Below are 18,608 nucleotides of genomic sequence, written 5' to 3'. Positions count from 1 at the left end.
CCAGCGAGGTTACCTTTAGCTTCTTAACCCTTTACAGGTGAGAGGAGCTTTCCCCTGGCCAGGAGGGATTTCAAAGGGGTTTACCCTTCCCTTTATATTTATGACAGTCCTCATTACTGTGATAATCACAACCTTTCACATAGTTGTCCTCACAACGTCCTGGTGTGGTAGGGTGTTCTCCAGGATGGCAAAGTGAGATACAGAGAGTTACTAAGGGCCAGATCTTCCAAGGTATTTACAGAAAGAAAAGGAGGACTTGTGGCACCTTGGAGACTAACCAATTTATTTGAGCATGAGCTTTCCTGAGCTACAGCTCACTTTGTCGGATGCATCCGACAAAGTGAGCTGTAGCTCAGGAAAGCTCATGCTCAAATAAATTGGTTAGTCTCTAAGGTGCCACAAGTCCTCCTTTTCTTTTTGCGAATACAGACTAACACGGCTGCTACTCTGAAACCTGTCATTGTCCAAGGTATTTAGGCTCTTAAGATCTGGACATAGGCGACTTGCCCAAGGTCACACAGGAAGCCTGTGGCAGGGCAGGGCCTGAGCGCTGGGTATGGCGAAAGGCAGGGGCGTGGGGGAACCACGGTGGGAGATGCTGGGAGGCTGCAGGGGTCAGGCTGGATGCACGTGTAGGGATACCGGGGACGGGCCCAGAACTGCCTCAGCCCTGAACCACCCCCGCCCCCGGCCGCTGCGGGGGCTCCACACCTGCCTTGCTCACCATGGCAACCCGGCAGAATCGGCCCCCACCCTCGTCCCGTCCCTAGGGTAACTCTTCCCGCCCCTTCCGGGCCGCGCTCGGAAGTTCTGGGGCGGGAGCAGCCGCGGTGCCGCGGGACTGGAGGAGGAGCAGGGGGGGGGGCGGATGAAAGGGACGCGGCGGCAGCCGCTGTGTGGGGGGCAGGACCCGACATGAGGCTGGCAGGTAAAGGGGGCTGGGGCGCTTGTGTCCAGCACTGGGGGCGAGGTCGATTATAACCCTCCGCGGTGCCCTTCCGGCCGGCGACTTCCCCCTGGGCCGGGCCGCTGGGGCCTCCCGCCCCGGCCTCTCCGCGGCTGGTGTGTCGCCTGGGCCCGCCCCGGCCCTCCCCGTGCTGTCGGGGCGGCTCTCATCGCTCTCCCGGCTGGGATCTGCGGCTCCCTCCGGTTCCTGCCAACGGCGGCGCTGTCAGTGGTGGCCGCCCCCTTTCCCCTCCCCCCGGGACCCTGGCAAGGCCTGGGTTAAACCTGCCTGGATCCCTCTCCCCGCCCGCGATGCCGTCGTCCTGCCCCTCCCAGCGCCCCTGTCAGCCCGCCGGCAATCCGGCGGATCCAGCGCCGCGTGTGGCCAAGCCGCTCTGCCGTGATCTCGGCCCTCCTCACCTCTGCCTGGCTGTGGGTTGCAGGGTCTCTAGGCCGGGGATGGTGCTTTCGCTGGCTTGGAAAGCGCTTAGCACATCCTGGCCAGTAACGAAAGGCCAGAGCTGTAGCCTCCTTGTTGGAGACGCAGCGTCACTTACCAGTACCACAGTGTGTCCCTGGAATTGGGACCAAAACCAACCAACCAAACAAAAAGGCTGAACAGGTTTCTAAGGAAAGAGGTTGGCTAGCATATAGCTAATAACAGAGAGAGACCTACTTGTTAATTTAATCATAATCTGTCATTTAAAATGTGTATTAAAAAGCTTTATAGATCCTAAAACCCGTAGGAACGTTTCCACATTTCAAAGTAAAACCCACTGGAAATGGTTAAACTGGTCCCCTGCAGTGTTTGAAATGTAACATTAAGAACCAAAAGTAAAACTGATCTCTTTGACTTTCAAGTCTCCTTCCATTGAGAGAGAGACTGAAAGGGAATGGAGCATGATTAGGATTTAAATCTTGATATTTAAGTAATTGTATTAAAGAAACTGAAATGTCTTTATCTAGTTGAATTTAAAAGTGAAACAGTGCAGGACTTACTTGGTTAATAGCTGAATGAAGAATGTCTGAGGACCACCCAGGTGCTGAGTAAAATTGTTAACACCTCAGTAGTTGGCAGTCTTTACCCTAAGTCATTACTGAACTAACAACTCAAAATGGTGCAAGGAGGTGTAGTTGGTGGAGCTGCTGTCCTTCAAATAATATATAAAATCAAAGCCATCAGTACTGGCTCTTTGATACATAAAATAAATGTTCTGACCACTTAATGTCATTAAATATTCAATTTTACTGTACCTATCAGAGACATTGGTGATATTGATATTCTGCCAAGACCTCACAGGTATGGGTAATGGCATTTGGCCCTGTAATTTCTTTTGATTAAGTTTATTTTCCTTTTCCTGGCTAGTGGTGTTGATGTAGAATGGCTGTGCTTCACTTGCAGGATATAACAGTATTCAGTGGTGACTTCTGTATTAGTGGATGAAAGATGCTATATAAATCAATATAATCTGCCATTAAAACATCCAGTTTAAATAATTATAGTGCTTGTTTAACCCAGTTGGTGATTGTATTTCTTTCCTCCCCCCAACTTTACAGTACCTCGTGTGACCCTAAAAATATGACTATTTGCCTACTGCACCAAAACTCCTAAATATTTCGTCTGCCATTTGAACACCTGGCTTCAACTACAATGGTAAGATACAATTCACGTCATGTTTTTCATAACTCCTTTGCCTTTAGGGTGGTGGGTATTTGGCAGATGAAGGTGGAGAAAGAAAAGTCCTTTGTGTCTCTGACATCCTCAGAAATGTGACTTAACACTCCAACAGTCTCTAGTTGATGGTGGGGCTCTCTGTGGAGCTTGTGAATGCTGCGCCTAAATCATTTAGTCACTGCTGATAGAATATAGGAATTGTCATATAAATCTGTTCTTGTGTCTTGTCTCCAACAGTGGTCAGTACTAGATGATTCAGAGGAATGTGTAAGCCCTACTCACATATCTATAGTGGGCAGTTAGGCAGTAACATGCCTATCGGGTATTTTCTTAATGTCAAGCAGTCAGTGGATGAGTTATACCTAAAAGCCTGTGGATTGATCTCCCTTATGCACATCTATCCTAAAAAGTATAACACTCTGTATTATTCATATAAATACTTAATGTATAAATATCTTGAATCCTGTTACTTTCTGTCTCAATGATTTGTAGCAGTGGTTTCCACAGTTGAAAGGCACAGCATCAGTTTGAAAGTCAGGCTTCTATCTGAAAACTTCATACCTACTATTGTTACAAGTAATTTCTAAGGTTACTGTCACTGAAAGATTAGGTGGGGGGAAGTATTTTATCTTTTACAGCACTCTGTCTCTAGTCAGTTTCTCTTCCTGTGCACTGCACTAACATGATGAAATCATATGTTTGCTCAGCTCTGGAGGGAACTTGTATGGACATTCTTCCCTGGGACTTGAGAGAGAGAGAGTATTTTTAGAGCCCTGCGCAGATACAAAATGCCACCAGGCCCACACTGGGAGGGGGCCCATGATGGATCTTTCTAACCCATCCACGCAGCCAGGTCTGGCCTCTCACCTGGGGCAGTCCAGCACCCAGGCCTTGCTGTGTGAGCAGCTACCAGCCAGCAGGTCCCGCTCACCTGTAGGGAGCTTGCCGCCCAGCAGCCGGGCTCTGCCATGCAGACTGGGCATGGCTGCTGGCCCCAGCCAGACTGGGCAGGCTCTTGGGGGGTTTCATCTTGGGGGATCTACCCTGATCTCCATTGCAGCTTCAGCTCCAAGTGGTCTCTGCTGCCCACCACCTGTGGGACCCTGCCCACCTCACTGGAGCTGAGCCGCCTTGGACCAGTGCAAAGGCCAGGCTGGTCTCAGCTAATAGGGGTGGAGAGGGTAGTGCGGGGGGCTCAGCTAGGCCCTGCCAGGCAAGTGGTGTCCTGAGTGAGCCCGGCCCGGGCAGGCCCCACTTCTGCTCCAGCCTGGCTGATGGTGCCACTCCAGAGGGGCCATAGTGATCCCCGTGCTGCCGGCTGAGCCCGGCGGACACGGTCACCTCCAGGCGGGGCCAGTAAGTGCAAACAAGGGACAGGGTACGGGGGAGTGGGTCTCTTTGGGAGGGGGCGCTGAGTAGTGGGGGGTGAAAGGGATTATGTGTTTTGGGTGTTGAGCGTAGATGGGATGGGGGGCACTGGAAGGTGGGGTGGTCTGTGTGTTGGGGCACTGAGTAGTGGTAAGCTCTGTGGGCAGGGGGTGATGATGTGCAGGGCACTGTGCAATTGTGGTGGTGGGGTATCTCGGTAGGGGAGCGCTAGGCATAGTGGGTCAGAATGGCGCTGAGTGCAGGGATCTCAGCGGGGGATTCTGTCCATAGGGATCTGTGGGAGCAGGTAGGTGGCAGGGATGGACACTGGGCATAGAGGATTGGGGGACAAGGCGGGGGCAGTGTAGTGCAGGACCACCCCCAAGGGGAAGGGGCACGCTCACTGCGCCAGGTGGACCAGTGTGTGTCTGGCAGCTGCCACTTTGTAAAGAGTGCCCTTGCTTTGGGCTGGGCAGAGTGGGGCCACTGTGGGGGGGCCCACAAAATGTTAATTCGGCCCTAGGAAGAAGAGCTAATAACTGATGGCATCAAGAAAGCTGAAGTGCTTAATGCATGTTTTGCTTCAGACTTCACTAAAAGGATTAATGATGAGCAGGTATTCAACATAATTAATATTCGCAGTGAGGGGAATGAATGCAAGCCAAAACAGGGAAGGAGCAGGGTAAAGAATATTTAGATGTATTCAACTCAGCAGGGCTTGATAAAATTCATCCTAGCTCACTTATGGCACTAGCTGAAGCAATCTTGGAGTCATGAGCAGTTATCTCCGAGACCTCTTGGAGGATCGGAGAAGTCCCAGAAGACTGGAGAAGGGCGAACATAGTACCTATCTTGAAAAAGGGGAACAAGGAAGACCCGGGGAATTATAGACCAGTCAGCCTGACTTCAACACCTAGAAAGATACTGGAGCAAATTATTAAAAATCAATTTGTAAACACCTGGAGGATAATAGGGGAATAGAGGCGTTGGCATGGATTCGTCAAGAACAAATCATGCAAAACCATCTTAATTTCCTTCCTTGATTGGATTACTGACTTATTGGGTAGGGGGGAAGCAGTAGAGATGATGTACCTTGATTTTTAGTAAGGTTTTTGACACCATTCCACATGAAATTCTCATAAGCAAACTAGGGAAATGTAGTCTAGATGAAATTACTATAATGTGGGTGCACATCTGGCTGAAAAACCGTACTCAGAATAGTTATCAATGGTTTGCTGTCAAATTGGGAATGTGTATCTAATGGGGGTCTCAAGGACCAGTCCTGAGTCTGGTACTAGTCAATATTTTCCATTAATGATGTGGATAATGGAGTAGAGAGTATGCTTACAAAATTTGCAGATTATACCAAGCTGGGAGGGGTTGTAAGCACTTCGGAGGACAGGCTTAAAAATCAAAATGACCTTGACCAATTGGAGAATTGGTCCGAATCGAAAAAGATTAAATTCCGTAAAGACAAGTGCAAAGTACTTCTCTTTGATTTTTCCTTCCTAATGCACAACTACAAAATGGGGAATAACTGTCTAGGTTATAGCATTGCTGAAAAGGATCTGAGGGTTCTAGTGAACCACTAACTGAATACGAGTCATCAGTGTGCTGCAGCTGCAAAAAAGACTAATGTGATTTTGAGATATATTCACAGGAATGTTGTATGTACAACACAGGAGATAATTGTCCCACTCTACTCGGGACTGGTGAGGCTCCAGCTGGAGAACTGTGTCCAATTCTGTGTACCACAATTTAGGAAGTATGTGAACAAATTGGAAAGAGTCCACAGGAGAGCAACAGAAATATAAAAGGTTTAGAAAACCTGACCTACAAGAACAGGTTGAAAAAACTGGGAATGTTTAGTCTTGAGAAAAGAAGACCGAGGGACGAACTGATAAGTCTTCCCATATGTTAAGGGCTGTTATAAAGAGGACAGAGATCAATTGCTCTTCATGTCCTCTGAGTGTAGAACAAGAAGTAAGGAGCTTAATCTGCAGCAAGGGTGACTTAGGTTAGATATTAGAAAAATTTTCCTAACTATAAGAGTAGTTAAGCTCTGGAATAGGCTTCCAAGGGTGGTCATGGAGTCCGCATCATTGAAAGCTTTTAAAAAACAAGTTGGACAAACATCTGTTAGGGATGGTCTAGTGTTGCTATGTCTTCTCGAGGTCCCTTCCAGCCCTACATTTTTATGATTCTGTAAATCAGCTACAGTAAGTATTATCCAGTGAATTCTGCTATCAGATGTTATGAACAATTTGCAGGACTTTGAGTTCAGTATGCAGTCATGGGCTCTGACATACTCTTCAGCCCACCTCAAAGGGAATCTTTGAGGAGAAACTCTGCCAAAACTAAGTTTTTGACCAAATAGCTGCTTGTATGTCTGGGGAAGGGGCCTAGACCACTTCTGCGTAGTGTCTCCATGTTGATGGGAGAAGTGTAATGTAATGAGTTTGAGTGTTGGAGGTTTGGGTCTTCATTTCCCATCTCATAGGAAGATGACCTACTTTAATGCATACTCTTTGGTATCAGTGGCTGTGGGCTTTGATCCGTTTCTTCAAGACAACTCTACTTTACAGTTAGTTGTTACGAAGTCTTTCTCACACGCACACATCCTTTATCCCACTAGTGCTACTCTTCCTGACGCAATAGATGCAAGCGGGCAGTTGTGCTGAAAGACGTTGCATTGGCAGCCAGGGTGAGGGCAAAGAATAGTCTTGCCTACCCATTTTTTCTCAATTTTTAAAAAAAATAGTTTTAATTAAAACTTGGTATTGCCCACCTTACAGTTCGGCATCACTGTCCTTCTAACACTTAATAATCTAGTCATATCTACACAAATCCTGTAGTGGAGTTAATTACTGTTAACGCAGTTCAACAGAGTGCTGAATTTATTGGTAGAATTCTGTACGTGCCAAAGAATCCTACATTTGATCAGCTGGTCCTGTAAAAATAACAAACTAATACTACTTTGAGTCCTAGTCATAGAGTTTGGGGTGATTGTTACAGTACAAGGTTTTCATCAGTTAACACATTTTCTAAGAAAGCTGTTTATAATTTTTGCAGCAACAAGCTTTAGAACTGGCATTGGATCGTGCAGAGGTAAGGAGTAGCTAAGTTGCCTATTGATATGTAAATAATATATCGGGCTTAAATTTAAATGTCTGTTTACATTTTGTGCATTTATATTACATGAAGGTGTTTTTGTATAAACTATGTATAGAACACTAGCTTTGCAAAATTGTCACTAAAACTACCAGCCCATGCACACAATCTACTTGCTTGGTCTTTCCCACGATGAAAATATTTAAGACTTTATTTTCCTGTTTTTAAAACAATTATGTAGCCTGGTCAAGTAGAATCCTACAAGGCTGCTATTCATATAGTCTACATAAACCTAGTGTGAGCAACTTCAGTCATCCCACAGCCAACAAAGAATATATCAGTCATTTTTTCATATGCAGGTTCTCCTACACTATATAATACTAAATTCAAACTATTGGGGGGAGGGGGGGAAGAGGGAGAACCTGTCTCTATTTAAAATAAACCAAATGATCAATCAGCACTTTGTCAAGAATGGAAATGTTTCCTCCAGACTTTGGATTTTGTGAAACTTATCTATGTAAAAGCTAAATCAAGGGCTAAATTTGACCTGAGAGTGTCTTAACTAACATTTATTAAAATATTGTATGCATCTTGCATTTGTTTAGAATTAACCTGCTTTCTAAAAAATGGTTTCAGAGTAACAGCCGTGTTAGTCTGTATTCGCAAAAAGAAAAGGAGTACTTGTGGCACCTTAGAGACTAACAAATTTATTTGAGCATAAGCTTTCGTGAGCTACAGCTCACTTCATGGGACTCACTTCATAAGCTCACGAAAGCTTATGCTCAAATAATTTTGTTAGTCTCTAAGGAGCCACAAGTACTCCTTTTCTTTTTTCTAAAAAATGTTAGAGAAACACAGGAACAAAGTAGGCCTTCTAAAACACAGTTGGCTGTGTTCAAAGGTAGTGAGCTGTACCAGGGCAACAGCATTATATCTGAATGTTGCAATTGTCTTGGTTGAAATACAGTGAAATTTCAGGTTTCTTTAAGGTTTTGTTACTGTAAACATAAAATGTTGGCATGAAGTGTCATAGACTTCAGAAACTACTTCTTAACTGTGATAGTGAGAATCATGAAGCATACCACTTTGTTTTAATTTTAGCTGTGAAATAACTCCTTTGTTAGCTCGTGGTTGGAATTAAGCACTCCTTTGTAACTACCATTCCTATAGACCACTTTAGAAGTGAGAGTATTTACTCTGTTTAAAGAACTACAGTTTGACATGTTGTTGTCTGTGTAACACAGAATAACTACTGTAACCTAAATTTGCTTTAATGATGTTAGGGCTCTTAAAGTAACTTGTACATGGATAGAACTGTTGAGTTTCATGCACCTTTCTCTTGCAGTATGTCATTGAAAGTGCCCGTCAGAGACCTCCCAAACGAAAATATTTATCCAGTGGAAGGTAGCAAATATTTCAATATTTAACTTTTTATTGTATTGATTTAACACAATTTTTATGTTAACATTTTCCTTAATTTCAGAAAATCTGTATTTCAAAAGCTATATGATTTGTATATAGAAGAATGTGAAAAAGAGCCTGAGATAAAGGTAAGTGGAATTTATTTGTTAAGCAGCCATTCAGTGCAATCTCTAAATAGGTAAATAAGCAAGTTTAGCAGGCTCTTTAACAATGAGGAGACAGCAGCAAATGGCACAAGAGATTTGCAGAAATCTTTTGACTGCAGCACGTACATCTGAGCTAATGAATAGCCTAGAAATCACACGTTATTTGTACAGATTAGGTTTACAAGATGTCTTTTCAGTTCAGTATGAAATAGAATAGTTATTGGACCAGTTCTATTAATCAGTTACTCTAGTGTAATTTAAAAGAAGCCAAAATAGAATTTCAGCCAGAGAAAATAGATAGCTACTACCCTGGTGCTGTGGTGTGCCCCCTTTATTGTAAATGAGCTACTTTGCTATCCAACAGAGTACCAGAGAAGCACAAAAGTGTCTAACAAGTTCACTGTAATAATAGTATCAAAACAATAATAGTATCAATACAGTAGGAGCCTCAGTGTCTGGGACTTACTGAGAGATCTGAGAATTAGTGCTAGAACCTATACCATCAAAATTAGTGAGAGCATGTTCAGGGCCAGTGTTTGTACCCAGAGTCCAGTCCTATTAATGTCACTGCCTTCAAAGGACCTGCAATGTCGTTTCTGCTTACCTTGGCTACTAGTGAAGAAGTAGACTTGACTGTCTTCTATTTTAAATTGCCATCTTGTTCCTGGGATAACTGCTGCATTGTTGTCAAATATTGTGAAGTCTTTTTCAAACCTAAGAGAAGAGCCTCATCTGACCAATTTAAGGCTTAAAGGCCATGGATGAAATGTCAGTACACTAAAATGTACTTCCCTTGGCATGTCTGCTAAAAATAGCAAAGGGAACCTACTTCAACACCATTCATTTAAAAAACAAAACAAAAAATCAAAACAAACCTATTGTTGGGGGTTGAGGAGAGGGAGAAACTGTAGGAATGGTGTATATATGCCAGCCACTGAATTGCCGTCGTTTTGATTAGCCACTATCAGGCATTGGTTTTGTGGTTTTGAGTGCTGATTGTAGTAGAGATTATTTGGCATCACAAATTCTAGTGAATACAGATGCCATTTTATTCTCCTCACCTGCACATTAGTCACAACTTTAATTTCATCAGGGCAGTGGGCTGGGTGAATTGGGTTTTAGCAGCAGGGAGAGGAGGAGGAGGATTAGGTTAGTTGCTGCAACTGGTTAGGGGATCTAGAGGAAGTTAGGAGGATTATGGCAATAAGGCAGGCAGCAGTAGGTTTGTGTTGGTGTGTTTTTTGCTGTAAGTATGCTGATTTCCTAGAGAGCTAGGAAGGCATTGGTGCTCTTGCCCACTTGCGAGAGAGTAGGGCTGAATATGTAGAAGAAGGTATGAGGCTTAACCTTGATGGGAAGGATGGGGTGGTCCGGCAGCATGGAGATGAATTCTAGTGTTTGTGGGAGGGGGAAATCAGGTAGGTTGTGATAGCTGGAAGCTAGGTAGGGAGGAGCTTTTGAGACGGTTGATCAGTAGACTGAACCATCATGGAGGATTCAAGTAGAAATCAACTGTATAATCCAAGTGTGGCAAAAGAGGAAGGCATTCAGCAAACCTGTGTTTATCCAGCTATTAAGATGCATCACGAGTGGTGAAATGAAGTGAAGGATTACAACTAGGAATACGGTTGTAAACTCCAGGTCCTTAAGAATACAAAGGGGATTATTTTTTATTTAGAAGATAACTTAGACCATGAAGCTCTGTTTAGTGCCCTAATTCACTAAATTAAAATGCTGGGTATTGGAGTAGACATTCTGACCTTATTTTCAGTAATGGATCTCCACAGTACAGGATGTTGGTCAGGACCTTTGGAAGATATTTTCACTTAATGGGAAGATAATGTTGGAAACCATCTCTACCTCTACACTTATCAGCTTCAATAAAGTGTTGCCATCAAATATGGATGTGCCAAATACTACATTGGTAGGCTTGGAAGGGTTAGATTTTTATTGGTAAATCTTTCACCATACACACACAAACTGATGGAAAAATATTTTCATTGATGATGATTATTCATAGATAGGCAAAGTAAGAAAAGTGCTTCTTGAACTTAGAGTTTGGTATAAGGTTATTAACTATGTATATCTTGACATGTGATGTTGACAATTTGAGTTTAAATGGCTATAAAGCTTTAACTATTTGAATCTCAGCATCTGTTTTCATTAAATAATTGTCTGAGCCTGCCATAACTTCCCACAAATGTGAAAATTTAAATAGATAAAAAGAGAAAAAATGTTTTAAAATAAATATTGATATCTGTTGGGATATCTGCCAAGCCTATATATTGATAATGTATCTCTTTAATTTCCAGAAATAAAAGTAAGTTAGTGCAGTTGGCAAAACTGAATAGCTGGGGAAGAAAACAATATTCTGAGCTAATGGGAGCTGCATTTTGATCATAAGTGCTATATAATGCCAAATACTCTAAAAATCAGGTCCAAAATCATTGGAAACTTTAATCTCTGTGCCTCAACTCCTGATCTGTATTATGGGGATTATATCCTTCAACTCACAGGAGTGTTGTATGAATGTTTGGATACTATAGTGGTGAGTACCATAGAAAAGTCTATGAAGAAACTAATAATTCTGTCTTCGGGGCAGGGTTTGAGCACCATGAAGTAAAAGTGCCTAGGGCCACACATGAACATTTTCATTTTTCATTGTTGTTCAAGTAGTTTATTAATGAGCATCATCCATCTTGTGCCCTGAATGAGGCAGGAGTCTTGTGAGGGAAAAATAAAATGTGATCATGTAATTAAAGACTATATCATAATGCATATGCACAAGCTTCTCATCCCAGTCTGTTTCCTTGCCAAGCCAGTCCTGTTTTCCCCCTTCCAGCTTCTTATCTAATCTGTCTGTTTTCTCTACCCCCAGCTCCTTCTCCCAGTGTCTTTGCCCTACTGGTACCTGTTCTCCCCCTGTGCCCCAGCTTCTTGTCAGATCTGTCTCTCTTTCTCCTGTCCCCATTCCTTCACATTGACTCTCAGTTCTAGTTTCCTTGCCCAGCCAGTCCCATTGTCCCCTCCCCTGGCTTCTTGTGTGATTTCTGTGTTCTTCCGTCACCAGTTCCTGGTCCCAGTCCCTCCATGCCCACTGGCTCTGAGTCTGTTATCTCTGCTTCCTCTCTCTTTCTCTTTCCACCACCCACCCAAGCTAGTCCCAGTTTCAGTTTCTTCCCCCTTCCTCCAGTCCCAGTCTCACAAGACTCGTCCTAACCTACTCTTTCCCTCCCCTCTGCATTTCAATCAGATGCCCGCCCAGGTACTAGCAGGGGCGGGAGGGGGGTGTGTGTGTGTGTAGCAGTGTCACTGGGAGCATGGGAAACTGACTCTGTTCCAGTGCCTAGTCCTGCCCAGAGCAGCAATTAAAGGACCAGTCTGGCTTTGTTTGTGTGGCCATGGGCTGGTGCATGCTCTGTGTATTTGCAGTGGAAACTGTGTGGTTCAGCATGCTCAATGAGGATGGAATCTTCTGAGATTTTTAGCTACTAAACTCGAAGTCTCCGTGTGCAAACTTTGGATTTTTCCCCCAAAATCTTATAACTTGGCCAAATTTGGGAGAATTTCATGGGGACAACAAAAGGCGTGTCCTTGTGCCACATAGCAAGTCCTAGATCACTTTTCTAGGTGCACTAGAGCATTAGGGAAAAACGGTCACCAGAACTTAACACTGACACAACATATTTTATCCTAGCCTTGTTGTTATTGGTAATGGCTGAACTATTTTATCTGAAATTCTCTGTCAAATTGAATTTTTTAGAGACACCTGGCATTGAAAACTTCAGACTGAACGGTAAAAGTTTGGTAAAGTTATAAGGAACTAAATATAGTTTTGCAGTGGGAAGTGTTGAGCAACCTGAATTGGTAGCACCTATTGATGTCACACTGCACTTGGCTATTATTAGGGCTGTCAAGCGATTAAAAAACTTAATCGTGTGATTAATTACACTGTTTAACAATAATAGAATACCATCTACTTAAATATTTTTGGATGTTTTCTACATTTTCAAATATATTGATTTCAATTACAACACAGAATACAAAGTGTACAGTGCTCACTTTATATTTTTTATTACAAATATTTGCACTGTAAAAACATAAATATTTTCAATTCACCTAATACAAGTACTGTAGTGCAATCTCTTTGTCATGAAAGTTGAACTTACAAATGTATAATTATGTACAAAAAATAAATGCATTCAAAAGTAAAATAATGTAAAACTTTAGAGCCTCACAAGTCTACTCAGTTCTACTTCTTGTTCAGCCAATCGCTCAGACAAACAGGTGTGTTTACATTTGCAGGAGATAATCATAGAACTGGAAGGAAACTCAAGAGGTCATCTAGTTCAGTCCCCTGCACTCATGGCAGGACTAATTATCTAGACCATTCCTGAGAGGTGTTTGTCTAAACTGCTCTTAAAAATCTCCAATGATGGAGATTCCACAACCTCTCTAGGCAATTTTTTCCAGTGCTTAACCACCCTGACAGGAAGCTTTTCCCAGTGTCCAGCCTAAACATCTCTTGCTGCAATTTAAGCCCATTGCTTCTTGTCCTATCCTCAGAGGTTAAGAAAAACAATTTTTCTTCCTTCTCCTTGTAGCAACCTTTTACAGACTTGAAAACTGTTGTGTCCCCTCTCAGTCTTCTCTTTTCCCAAACTAATCAAACCCAATTTTTTTCAATCTTCCCTCATAGGTCTTGTTTTCTAGACCTTTAATCATTTTCGTGGCTCTTCTCTAGACACTCTCCAATTTGTCTACATCCTTCCTGAAATGTGGTGCCCAGAACTGGACACGATACTCCAGTTGAAGCCTAATCAAAGCGGAGTAAGAGCAGAAGAAATACTTCTCATGTCTTGCTTATAACGCTCCTGCTAATACATCCCAGAATGACGTTTGCTTTTTTGCAACCGCATTACACTGTTGACTCATATTTAGCTTGTGATCCATTATGACCCCCAGATCCCTTTCCGCAGTACTCCTTCCTTGGCAGTCATTTCCCATTTTGTACATGTGCAACTGATAGTTCCTCCCTAAATAGAGTACTTTGCATTTGTCCTTATTGAATTTCATCCTATTTACTTCAGACCGTTTCTCCAGTTTGTCCAGATCATTTTGAATTTTAATCCTATCCTCCAAAGCACTTGCAGCCCCTCCCAGCTTGGTATCATCTGCCATTATCTAAATCATTGATGAAGATATTGAACAGAACCGGACCCAGAACTCATCCCTGCAAGACCCCACTCATTATTTCCTTTCAGCATGACTGTGAACCACTGATAACTACTCTCTGGGAATGATTTTCCAACCAGTTTTGCACCCACCTTATAGTAGCTCTATCTAGGTTGCATTTTGCTAGTTTGTTTATGAGATGGTCATGTGAGACAGTATCAAAAGCTTTATTAAAGTCAAGATATACCACATCTACCGCTTACCCTCTATCCACAAGGCTTGTTAGCTTTCTTTGACAGGTATCGGGTTGGTTTGACACTATTTGTTTTTGTCAAATCCATGCTGACAGTTACTTATCACTTTATTATCTTCTAGATGTTTGCAAATTGATTGCTTAATTATTTGCTCCATTATCTTTCTGGGTACAGAAGTTAAGCTGACTGGTCTGTAATTTCCTGGGTTGTTCTTATTTCCCTTTTTATAGATGGGCACTATATTGCCCTTTTGCAGTCTTCTGGAATCTCTCCCATCTTCCATGACTTTTCAAAGATAATCGCTAACGGCTCAGATATCTCCTCAGTCAGCTCCTTGAGTATTCTAGGATGCGTTTCATCAGGCCCTGGTGGCTTTTGAAGACATCTAATTTTTCCAAATAATTTTTAACTTGTTCTTTCCCTATTTTAGCCTCTTCTGTTCTTACCTCATTTTCACTGGCATTCACTACGTTAGATGTCCAAATCATCACCAACCTTCTTGGTGAAAACTGAAACAAAGAAGTCATTAAGCATCTCTGACATTTTCTATTGTTATTCTCCCCACCAAATTGAGTAACAGGCCTACCCTGTCCTTGGTCTTCCTCTTGCTTCTAATATATTTGTAGAATGTTTTCTTGTTACCCTTTATATCTCTGGCTATTTTGATCTCTTTTGTGCCTTGGCCTTTCTAATTTTGTCCGTACATACTTGTGTTTATTTCTTTATATTTATCCTTTGTAATTTGACCTAGTTTCCACTTTTTGTAGGACTCTTCTTTTGATTCATAGGTCATTGAAGATCTGGTTAAGCCATACTTCCTATCTTTCCTATGCAGTGGGATAGTTTCCTCTTGTGCCCTTAATAATGTCTCTTTGAAAAAACTGCCAACTGTTTTTCCCCTTAGACTTGCTTACCATGGGATGTTACCTACCAACTCCCTTAATTTGCTAAAGTCTTCCCTCTTGAAATTTATTGTCTTTATTTTGCTGTTCTCCCTCCTACCATTCCTTAGAATCATGAACTCTTAGTATTACATGATCACTTTTACCCAAGCTGCCTACGACTTTCAAATTCTCAACCAGTTTCTTCCTGTTTATCAAAATCAAATCTAGAACAGCCTCCCCCAGTAGCTTTCTCCACCTTCTGAAATAAAAAATTGTCTCCAATACATTCCAAGAAGTTATTGGATAATCTGTGCCCTGATGTGTTGTTTTCCCAACAGATGTCTCGGTAGCTGAAATCCCCCATCACCACCATGTCCTGTGCTGCCTGCTTCTTGTTTACAGTGTCACCTGAAAATGAGAACAGATATAGGCATGGCACTGTTGTAGCTGGTGTTGCAAGATATGTAAATGCCAGATGCGCTAAAGAGTCATATATCCCTTCATCTTCAACGAACATTCCAGGAAACATGCGTCCATGCTGATGACTGGTTCTGCTCGATAATGATCCAAAGTGGTGTGGACCAACGTATGTTCATTTTCATTATCTGAGTCAGATGCCACCGCAGAAGGTTGATTATTTATTTATTTGGTGGTTCGGGTTCTGTAGTTTCTGCATCGGAGTGTTGCTCTTTTAAGACTTCTGAAAGCATGCTCCACTCCTCGTCCTTCTCGGATTTTCGAAGACACTTCAGATTCTTAAACCTTGGATTGAGTGCTGTAGCTATCTTTAGAAATCTCACATTGGTATCTTCTTTGCGTTTTGTCAAATCTGCAGCGAAAGTGTTCTTGAAATGAACAACATGTGCTGGGTCATCATCTGAGACTGCTGTAAAATGAAATATATGGTAGAATGTGGGTAACCGAGCAGGAGACATGCAGTTCTCCCCCAAGGAGTTCATTCACAAATTTCATTAATGCATGATTTTTTTTAATGAGCGTCATCAGCATGGAAGCATGTCCTCTGGAAAGGTAGTTGAAGCATGAAGGGGCATATGAATGTTTAGTATATCTGGCAAATAAATACCTTGCAATGCCTGCTACAAAAATGGCATGCAAATGCTTGTTCTCACTTTCAGGTGACGTAAATAAGTGGGCAGCATTATTTCCCGTAACTGTAAACAAACTTATTTGTCTTAGCAATTGGCTGAACAAGAAGTAGGACTGACTGGACTAATAGGCTCTGAAGTTTTACATTGTTTTGTTACATAATTGCACTCAAAACCAAAAAAAAAAAAATCTACATTCGTAAATTGCTCTTTCACGATAGAGATGGCACTACAGTACTTATATGAGGTGAATTGAAAAATTCAACTTATTTTATCACTTTTACAGTGCAAATATTTGGAATAAAAGATATAAAGCGGGCACTGTATACTTTGTATTCTGTGTAATTGAAATCAATATATTTGAATATGTAAAAAAACAAAAAAAAAATAAATTTCAGTTGGTATTCTATTTAGCAGTGCTATTAAAACTGATTAATCACAATTAATTTTTTAATTACGATTAATTTTTCTGTGTTAATTGCGTGAGTTAACTGCGATTAACTGACAGCCCTAGTTATTTTACATATGGGTTCAAAAACTCAACTGTTCTTTCTTATTAGACAATCAAGTTGTCCTTGGAACAGTCATTTTATTTATTTTTCCTGGATCTACCTGTGTACACTGTGCCTGGTTTATACTAGGTTTCAGAGTAGCAGCTGTGTTAATCTGGATTCACAAAAAGAAAAGGAGTACTTGTGGCACCTTGGAGACTAACAAATTTATTTGAGCATAAGCTTTCATGAGCTACAGCTCACTTCATCGGATGCAACAGTGAGCTGTAGCTCACGAAAGCTTATGCTCAAATAAATTTGTTAGTCTCTAAGGTGCCACAAGTACTCCCTTTTCTTTTTGGTTTATGCTAGGAAATCTGAACTATAAAATGGCTGTATTTGGTGGAACTCAGGAGTTTAGTGCATATGTTGTTTCTTCGACTATACTTATCTTAACCCTTTGGCTGAGGGGAAATCTTCTAACTCGGTTTTCTAGGAGATTCTACCAAAAAAAATTCACGCTGCTCATGCTTAGGCTTTAGGTCCTCTCACTTTTTTCCCCATGTTTCCTCTAGCAGGAAATGGCACCATATGTGAAGGATATGAACTTTCAAGGCTTTGTCCCTATGCGTATCTCATACCAAAAATATATATGAACATGGGGCAGCTCCGAACACTGTGCAACAAAGACTTTCTGTCTGCCTATTACTGGAGTGTTCACTCAAAATCTCTGGTAGTATATATTTCTAATTAGAGATGTATAGAGTGGTGCTGGAACACTTTTTAGAGTGGGGGAGTTGCGCCCACCCCCCTTTACACCTGTTCGCGCCACCCAGTAGAGCTGGAGCCTGATTCAGGGCCGTGACTCCGGGAGGAGGGCCCCCACGCTTCTAGTTCCCACGCTATGGACATATATGGAATTTCTGCGCACTGTATCTATAGATCATTGGTCTCATGTTTTCTACAAAACTTACATTTTCATTTAAAATGTTTATTTCTGGCCTTTGACTGAAATATAACCTTCAAAATATGAACAATGCAAGAGTGTTTGGAAGCAGATGTGCTAAAGACTTGGAAAGTAACTAGAACAGTGGTTCTCAAACTTTTGTATTGGTGACCCCTTTCACATAGCAAGCCTCTGAGTGCGACCTCCCCCCTTATAAATTAAAAACACTTTTTTAAAAATATATTTAACGCCATTATAAATGCTGGATGCAAAGTGGGGTTTGGGGGTGGAGGCTGACAGCTCGTGACACCCCCCCCCCCCCGCCATGTAATAACCTTGCAACCTCTGAGGGGTCGAGAACCCCTGAACTAGAAGCACCAAGAGTAATGCTCAGTGGTGTGTTCATGTTGCTAATTACAACAATTTTTAAATAGCAGTGTTTATTATTATGCTTCTGATAGGCTTAGCTGGATGTTTCTGCTAATCCTGTGTGCTTATCCAGAGATCTTGGATGTACTATCCAGGAAATAAGTTTGCAAGCATAAATTATGCAAAAATTGAATTTTCTTTCTCTTTTTGGGGAGAGAAGAGGAGGGCTTCAGGGGAGTCATATAAATAGGCCAGTTTCCTGCGCAATTACTAATGCCTGTTTACTAGGAAAGCCTAATTGGAGACTACAGCACCTGCAACAGGCTATATTGAAACCCAGTTGCAACATAACTGACTGGCTGGACATCTTTATCTCACTACAGTCATGATGCTGGCTTCAGGAGCTTCCACAGTTCCATGCACAACCTGCCAGCCTTCATTCATTGGACTACTATGAATGGCCAAGGTGTTGCATGATATAGTGCGTTCCAGTAGTTGGAAGGCACTCATGCCACTCCTCACATTTGGCTCAAAGGGCAGGTGGTGCAGCAGGGGCCAAATGATTGAAGGGGAAAGGGCAAGAGATGTTGGGAAACCAGTTTGTATTAGTACGTCCCCGGACGTATTGCATGGCCAGTTCAGGTCTAACATGCTGTTTGTTATCACATCTAGGTTTTCCTGTCAGGATTGACTTTTCTCTTTTTTTTTTGATGAAT

General features: G+C 42.2%; 1 protein-coding gene across 21 annotated transcripts in view; it reads left to right on the top strand.

Annotated features, from left to right (window-relative positions):
- Nucleotides 1-815: 815 nt before the first annotated feature.
- The window catches only part of SUPT20H (SPT20 homolog, SAGA complex component), a 63,746-nt gene continuing 45,953 nt past the window's right edge, over nucleotides 816-18,608 (top strand). For 17 of the 21 annotated variants that reach the window (XR_012158690.1, XR_012158689.1, XM_073342316.2 and 14 more), the window contains exons 1-5: nucleotides 816-928; nucleotides 2,503-2,599; nucleotides 7,061-7,096; nucleotides 8,445-8,503; nucleotides 8,583-8,649. Coding sequence is in view for 16 of the 21 variants with exons in the window: in XM_073342316.2 (XP_073198417.1) it covers nucleotides 2,597-2,599; nucleotides 7,061-7,096; nucleotides 8,445-8,503; nucleotides 8,583-8,649 (165 nt within the window). In the remaining 5 variants the exon portion in view is untranslated. Of the gene's footprint in view, nucleotides 929-2,502; nucleotides 2,600-7,060; nucleotides 7,097-8,444; nucleotides 8,504-8,582; nucleotides 8,650-18,608 lie in introns of those variants that run through there. The other 4 variants (XM_078852745.1, XM_078852736.1, XM_073342183.2 and 1 more) reach the window with 3 other exon arrangements.

Source organism: Lepidochelys kempii, chromosome 1 (genome assembly GCF_965140285.1).
Source record: "Lepidochelys kempii isolate rLepKem1 chromosome 1, rLepKem1.hap1, whole genome shotgun sequence".
NCBI classification, from domain to species: Eukaryota; Metazoa; Chordata; order Testudines; family Cheloniidae; genus Lepidochelys; species Lepidochelys kempii.
Note: the sequence above shows the minus strand (reverse complement) of the source record. Positions and strands in the feature narration are given on the sequence as shown.